The sequence below is a fragment of the Mandrillus leucophaeus genome, unplaced genomic scaffold, assembly GCF_000951045.1.
Source record: "Mandrillus leucophaeus isolate KB7577 unplaced genomic scaffold, Mleu.le_1.0 Scaffold32, whole genome shotgun sequence".
Lineage (NCBI taxonomy): Eukaryota > Metazoa > Chordata > Mammalia > Primates > Cercopithecidae > Mandrillus > Mandrillus leucophaeus.
The window spans coordinates 3540551-3548458 of NW_012103365.1; the positions used below are offsets into that span (position 1 = coordinate 3540551).

At 44.0% G+C, this 7908-nt stretch overlaps 1 protein-coding gene across 1 annotated transcript in view; it reads left to right on the top strand.

Moving 5' to 3' along the window:
* Positions 1 to 7908, top strand: part of SLC5A11 (solute carrier family 5 (sodium/inositol cotransporter), member 11) — a 74033-nt gene that overhangs the window by 15619 nt on the left and 50506 nt on the right. The window contains exons 4-6 of the mRNA XM_011987964.1: positions 846 to 917; positions 4554 to 4658; positions 6920 to 6979. Of these exons, the coding sequence (XP_011843354.1) occupies positions 846 to 917; positions 4554 to 4658; positions 6920 to 6979 (237 nt within the window). The remainder of the gene's footprint in view (positions 1 to 845; positions 918 to 4553; positions 4659 to 6919; positions 6980 to 7908) is intronic.

Consider the following 7908-nt stretch of genomic DNA (forward strand, 5'->3'; position numbering starts at 1 on the left):
AAAGAAAGAAAGAAAGAAAGAAAGAAAGAAAGAAAGAAAGAAAGAAAGAAAGAAAGAAAAGGAAAGGAAAGAAAAAAAGAAAGTTAATCACCAATGTGATGGTATTAACAGATGGGGTCTTTCTAGGGTGATTAAGTCATAAGAACTGAGCCCTCACGAATGGGATTAGAGACTTTATTAAAGAAGCTCAAGGGAGCTAGTTTTACCCCTTTTTGCCCTTCTGTTCCTCTGGCACGTGAAGACACAGAGGAGGTACTATCTATGAGAAACAGGCCCTCACCAGACACCAAACCTCTCGGTGCCTTGATCTTGGACTTCCCAGTCTCCAGAATTGTAAGAAACAAATTTCTGTTGTTTAAAATTTTGGGTATTTTGTTATAGCAGTGTAGAACAGACTGAGACATGAGCCTCAGTTTCTTCTTTTATCAGATTGGCCTAATGACACCAACCTCATAGGGGTTGGTAAGGATTAAATGAGGTGATGCATATAAAGTGCTTGGCACAGCGTCTGGCACATAGTAAACACTCAATAAATGGTATCAGTTATAAAATATCATAGACAAGCCATGAACCTAAGACTCAAATGTCTAGGTTATCATAAAATAAATGTTTGTAGCAACAAGTGGTAGGAGCTGTGTTGACCTGAAGAGTTTATGTCTCCTCTAAACACACCAAAATTAAAATTTTCTCCAAAACTGTGGGAGAAACAAAATATATTTGATCTCCCAGAAATATATCCAAATCTGGCCCTTAGGACTCCCAGTTTGCAATCCCTGGCCTTGGCCATTTTGAGATGCCTCTGATTGCTAATGTCTTCCCTCACCCACCTCTCTTCTTTTTTGTAGTCCACAGTGAAGACCAAAAGAGACACAGTGAAAGGTTACTTCCTGGCTGGAGGAGACATGGTGTGGTGGCCAGTAAGTGGTCTTTGGTTCAATTAAAGTCACTTCTTAAAGAATCTTTAAGTGCTGGGATTCTGTCCAGGCTTTGATCTCTCAGGACTCTCTGATCTCATGTTGTTTGGAAGTCATTGTCTAAACTAGAGAAGGCTTAGCTCCAGCTCAAATTTGTTTAAACAACAACAAAAAAATTCATCAGCTCACCTAAGGGAAAAATCTGGAGTTAGGTTTTAAAAATAAATATTTATATAAATATAATATTTTTATAATATATAATATATAATAAATATGTAAATATGTATAATCACAACCTTAAACAGAAAACCAGTATCATTTGCTCTACACAGGAAAGTAGGGAATCATAAAAATAAAATTAAAAAATGTGCTTTTCTCCCTTGGACTCATTCATGCAGTTGCATTTAGTTGGTGACTAGGCTAGATAGAAGTCCAAGATGGCTTCATCCACATTTGGGGGACTTTGGCAGGGATCACTGGAATACTGGGACCTCACTTTCTCCCTATTCTCTTTTGTCATTCAGTGGCCTAGCCCAGGGTTTTGTGGTTTTTCTTGCTGTTTTTTGTTTTTGTTTTTGTTTTAACCAGGTAGCTGAATTTCAAGAGGGCAAAAATGAAAGCTACTAGGCTGTTAAGGTCTTGGCCTGGAAGTCATACAGTGTCACTTCTACTACATTCTGTTGGTTAAAGTAAATTACAGGCCAGACCCGTTTCTATACGGGCCAAGTGGAAAAGTCACATTTCAATGGTGTCATTGGGAAAGGCAGAGTAAAGAGCTTCAAAAATTCTCTCCTCCATAAAAGTAATAAGAACCGAAGCAAAAAAAGAAAAAAAGAAAATTGTCAAAATCAACTTTTTTAGAACTCTGGAGATTAACCACATGCTGCAATAATTCAGGAAGCATTTATTCAAGAAAAACAGCTGGATCTCAGGAAAAAAACAGTGAGCTTTGGCCCTGTTTCCATCTCTCTCTCTTTAGCTGTGTAGTAGTAGCCTTGGGAACCACCAGCCTAGAAGCAACTGAAGAGGTCAGAACGGGGTCAGAACTCTTTCAAACTCCATTCTCAAAAAAAGGTCACTATTTGACCTGTCATTTAGTTTCCTGGAAAGCCCCACCTGCTAGGCTCATCTTTGTTTGACCTTACCTAGAAGGTAAGGTCAGTGTGAATAGCCTTTTCCCTAGACACATTTGTAGAAAAACAATCAGTGGCAATTGTTTAACATTGCAGCTGTGGCAATAACAGTTTGGCAAATAATATTCTAATAAAATAACTTCAATAGAAAAGCTGGGAAGTGAGATGCACATAGGGTGCTTTGAAAAGCTTAGACATATTTCTGGGAATCTAGAAGGCCATGTGCACAGGACCACACACATGCTCAGGAAAGACCCAAGAAAGCCCTAAGCTCCTGCTTCTGGCTGACCTTGAGGCTCTGCACCAGCAGGAAGTGAAGGCTAAGGCAGAGTTATAAGCTGGAAGAATTGCAAAGACTGGAAAAATTATTGGTTTCAGGGATTTAAGAAAATGTCTGTTCAGTCATTAGCTGCCCAATAAACTGAGCATAGATTTTGGTGGACACACGTGACAAAGAATTCAGACTTTATAAACTTAACTTAAGAAAGTCATGAAACAAACAATAGAAGCAGCAACAACAGCAGGAATGAATAGAAGAAACAACAATAAACCCTGAAGAGTCAGGAATGATCAGATTTCTAGAGTTACCAGTGACATTATTTTAAATGTCCACCTTTAACAAAAAATTATAAGACATGCAAAAAGCCCAAGAAATTATGGTCCATACATGGAGGTGGGGGGAGCAGTCAATAGAAAGTGTCCCTGAAAAAGACCAGATGTTATATTCACTAAACAAAGGCCTTAAATCAGCAATTTTATGTATATCCAAAAACCACACAAAAAAGCCATGTCTTAAAAACTAAAGAAAAGTATGAGAACAATGTTTAACCAAACAGAATATATCATTAAAGAGATAGATATTATTGGCCAGGCGCGGTGGCTCACACCTGTAATCCCAGCACTTTCGGAGGCCAAGGCGGGCAGATCACGAGGTCAGGAGATTGAGACCATCCTGGCTAACACGGTGAAACTCCATCTTTACTAAAATACAAAAAATTAGCCAGGCATGGTGGCGGGCGCCTGTAGTTCCAGCTACTCGGGAGGCTGAGGCAGCAGAATGGCATGAACCTGGGAGGCGGAGCTTGCACTGAGCCAAGATAGCGCCACTGCACTCCAATCTGAGTGACAGAGCGAGCCTCCGTCTCAAAAAAAAAAAAAAAGAGATAGATATTATTATTATTATTATTATCATTATTATTTTGAGATGGAGTCAAAGCTATAGTAATCAAAAGAGTGTGATATTGACAGAAGGATAAACATGTAGATCCATGAAACAGAATTTGGTAAGAATTTGATAGGAAAGTCAATAAGGAGGCAAAATGGCTCTTTGATAGGAAAGTCAATAAGGAGGCAAAATGGCTCTTTCACAATTCTCTCTCCTCTCTTCTCTTCCTTCACCCTTCTCCTCCTCCTTTCCTTCCTCCTCCTCCTCTTTTTCTTCTTGCTCCCTCCTTTCCCCTCCTCACTGGATCTGCCTTTTTTTTTTCTTTTTTTTTTTTGAGGCGGAGTCTCTGTTGTCCAGGCTGGAGTGCAGTGGCGCAATCTCGGCTCATTGCAACCTCCACCTCCCCAGCTCAAGCGATTCTCCTGCCTCAGCCTCCTGAGTAGCTGGGATTATAGGCATGTACCACCACGCTTGGCTAACTTTTATATTTTTAGTGGAGACGGGGTTTCACCGTGTTGGCCAGGCTGGTCTCAAACTCCTGACCTCAAGCGATCCGCCTGCCTCGGCGTCCCAAAGTGCTGGGATTACAAACGTGAGCCAGAGTGCCCAGCTGGGCCTGCCTTTCTGTGCAGGTCTCCATTCTCCTCTCTCTCTGAACTGGCAGTGATGACTGGCACATGGTGAAACATGCTTCCACACCACTCCCTCACCCCCATCACACACACACCCCCCTGGTTCAACATCACCAGTCCAAGGGACCAGCAGAGATGGTGTCCTTGTTTCAAATTCCCAGGAAAGAGAAGATAATTTGCCCAGCTTGGGCCAGGTACCCAGGCTTGTCCAATCAGTTGAGACCAGGGAGACCAGGGATTGGCATCATCAAGTACAGCACTAGCCATTTAGTGCTATACCAGGAGGACTATCTACTTTGCTAAGTTAGAAGCAGATCTGGGCAGTTTAAAAGGCTCCCTGATTCTCATCATGAATCACTTTCTACATTACCTCTCATCTTCTTTCCTGACCCCCGACCCCCACAGGGATGCTGGGTACAGTTGTTAAAGTTGTGCACTGCACAACCCTAGAGGGGGCAATCTGCATTTTAGGCCCTGTAGACATGAATATTCATTCTACCAATCTCTGACAGGTGGGCTCTGACCAAGTAAGAGTCTTGGGAAAGGAGAATCTCATTCTAATGTAAACGAAAATGCCAGATAGGCTAGGGGTGGCCCTGCCTTCCTCCACTTCTCTTCTCTGTCCCTTTGGAGCATGGAAAGAATCGGGGGTGGTGAGCAGGTACCCTCGACTTTGTCTCCAACATCTGACCCCTCCATCTTCCCACAGGTGGGTGCATCCTTGTTTGCCAGCAATGTTGGAAGTGGACATTTCATTGGCCTGGCAGGGTCAGGTGCTGCTACGGGCCTTTCTGTATCTGCTTATGAGCTTAATGTAAGTATTTTACTCAGGGCATAGATGACATCTTACCTCTACCTAATAGGTAGATCTCAGGGGCAAGTTGTATGAATGCCCCGCACTTTAAAAATAGAATGGTGGGGCCGGGCGTCGTGGCTCACACCTGTAATCCCAGAACTTTGGGAGGCAAGGCAGGCAGATCACAAGGTCAGGAGATCAAGATCATCCTGGCTAACATGGGGAAACCCCGTCTCTACTAAAAATACAATAAATTAGCCTGGCGTGGTGGTGGGCACCTGCAGTCCCAGCTACTCAGGAGGCTGAGGCCAGAGAATGGCCTGAGCCGAGGTCGTGCCACTGCACCCCAGCCTGGGTGATGGAGTGAGACTCTGCCTCAAAAAAGGAAAAAGAAGAAGAAGAAGAAGAAGAAGAGGAGGAGGAGGAGGAGGAGGAAGAAGAAGAAGAAGAAGAAGAAGAAGAAGAAGAAGAGGAAGAAGAAGAGGAAGAGGAAGAGGAAGAAGAAGAAGAAGAAGAAGGAAGAAGAAGAAGAAGAAGGGTGAGACTCCGTCTCAAAAAAAAAAAAAAAAACAAAAAAAAAAACACAAACAAACAAACTCCAAAAAACCCCCCAAAAATAGTGGGTTGGGCACGATGACTCAGGCCTGTAATCCCAGCACTTTGGGAGGCCGAGGTGGGTGGATCATTTGAGGTCAGGAGTTTGAGACCAACCTGGCCAACACGGTGAGACCCCATCTCTACTAAAAATACAAAAATTAGCAAGGCTTGGTGGTGCACGCCTGTAATCCTAGCTACTCAGGAGGCTGAGTCAGGAGAATCACTTGAACCTGGGAGATGGAGGTTGTGATGAGGTGAGATCGTGACCCTACACTCCAGCCTGGGTGACAGAGTGAGACTATGTCTTAAAAAATAAATTTAAAAAAAAATGGTGTGTGAAGAGGAGGGCTCAGAATTCCTCTCCTAGAGATGCAGAAGAAAGAAGGTATCGCGGAGACTGAAGCGTATTTCTGTGTACTTTAGACATCAATCAACCATCGCAAAAATTTTACAGTTTAGTAGTTTTTGACTTTTTTGGCTACCTCTGGGATACCCAAGAGATAAGATACACTCTCCTATATAGCAGGGCTCATTTGGGATATGATTTTTACTGGGGTCAGGGCAGGGAGGGGATTATTAATAATGATCATTGCCTTCATAATGTCCAATATTTTTTGGATGCTTATTCTATGCCAGGAACAGACTTTGATATGTTACATACACTATCCCATTATAGGATTCATTTACAGATTGGACCCACACTGCCTAGGTTTACATTCTTGCTCCAACTCTTATAAACTTCAGAGGCAAGTGGCTTTTTGTGTGATCTTGGGTGGCAAGTGGTTTTTTGTTTTGTTTTTGTTTTTGTTTTTGTTTGAGACAGGGTCTTGCTCTGTCGCCCAAGCTGGAGTGCAGTGGTGTGGTCACAGCTCACTGCAACCTCCACCTCCCAGGCTCAAACCATCTTCCCCTTCAGCCTCCCAAATAGCTGGGACCACAGGTGCACGCCACCATGCCTAGCTAATTTTCATATTTTTTGTAGAGATGGGAATTTCACTGTGCTGCCCAGGTTGGTCTTGAACTCCTGGGTGCAAGTGATCTGCTGGTTTCTGCCTGCCAAAGTGCTGGGATTACAGGCGTGACTCACCACACTCAGCTGGGCAAGTTTCTTAACCTCTCTGGGCCTCATGTACATAACAGACATATTAATGGTACCTGCCATGTAGAATCATTATGAGGGTCAAATGAATTAATGCTTGTAAAGGGTGCAGAGAGGTGCCTGGCATACAGTACTCATTAAGTATCATCTCGCTGATTTCCTTGCAACCACCTAGAAAGGCACTGATATGCCCATTTTCCAGGTGAGAAAAATGAGTCTTGGAGACCTGTGTTAACTCTTGTGGTCGGTCTTTGAACCCAGGTCTGCCTGCTATCACAGTCTTGTTGTAATCACTGCCAAGGAAGGGAGGGGGCACAACGAAGCGATGACATGATGTTTAGGAGACACAGAACTAGGAAGCATCGCAAAAGGCTTTTTTTTCCCACTCTCCTCTTCCTTCCTGAATCCGTTCGCCATGTTAAAAAAGGAAATATGAAGGTCAGCGCAGGTGAACCACACAGCAAGTAAGAGACTACACCAGAGGTGGAGTTCAGGCCAGGCTGCTTCAGGGTGCAGAGGGAAATCCAAATGGGTACCTTGTTGTGAGCTGCGGGCCAAGTCCTGACTGTGTTTTCTTGAGCAGGGCTTGTTTTCTGTGCTGATGTTGGCCTGGATCTTCCTCCCCATCTACATTGCTGGTCAGGTGAGTCAGGGAGCGTTGGCATGCTGTAGAATTGAAAGATGCTTTGGGAATCTCAGCCCTGCAGTCCCTCCCTCATCCCGCCATCCGTCCATCCTGCCCATGGTCATCCATCAGACTGCCACTCAAAGGCCCCAGTAAAGGGAAGGGATGATCCACGGGTGAGACAATGAGGAACCCGGTCCGTAGCACTTCCTGCCAGTAACCAACATCCAAGGCACACAGAGGGCATTTGGAGGTTGGAAAAACTATGGGCCCCCAAATTTTAAATACCCAAAACACAAATGTAAAGCTCACAATCTCTTTTAAGTGCTTAAATCACAATATGTTTCTGCTATATTTTTTTGAGAGAGGGTCTGGCTCTGTCCCCAGGATGGAATGCAGTGGTGCAATCTTGGCTCACCTAGTCTCACCAGCCTCCCCAGCAGCTAGGACCACAGACGCACGCCACCTCACCCAGCTAATTTTTGTATTTTTTTTTTTTCTAGTAGAAAATACAAAAACTCCACCACATTACCCAGGCTGGTCTTGAACTCCTGGGCTCAAGTGATCTGCACACCTCAGCCTCCCAGTCTGAGTAGCTGAAATTACAGGCATAAGCCACCATACCCAGCCTATGTTTCTGCTTTCTACTAAAAAATAAAAATAAAAATGAAAGTATATAGCTCATGCCTGTAATCCCAGTACTTTGGGAGGCCAAGGCAGGCTTGAGGCTAGGAGTTCGAGACCAGGCTGGGCAACATAGTGAAAATCTGTCTCTACTAAAAAAATACAAAATTAGCCAGGTATGGTGGTATGCACCTATAATCCCAGCTACTCAGGAGGCTGAGAAGCCATGAGAATTGCTTGAGCCCAGGAGGCGGAGGATGCAGTGAGCTGAGATCACACCACTGCACTCCAGCCTGTATGTGTGTGTGTGTGTGTGTGTGTGT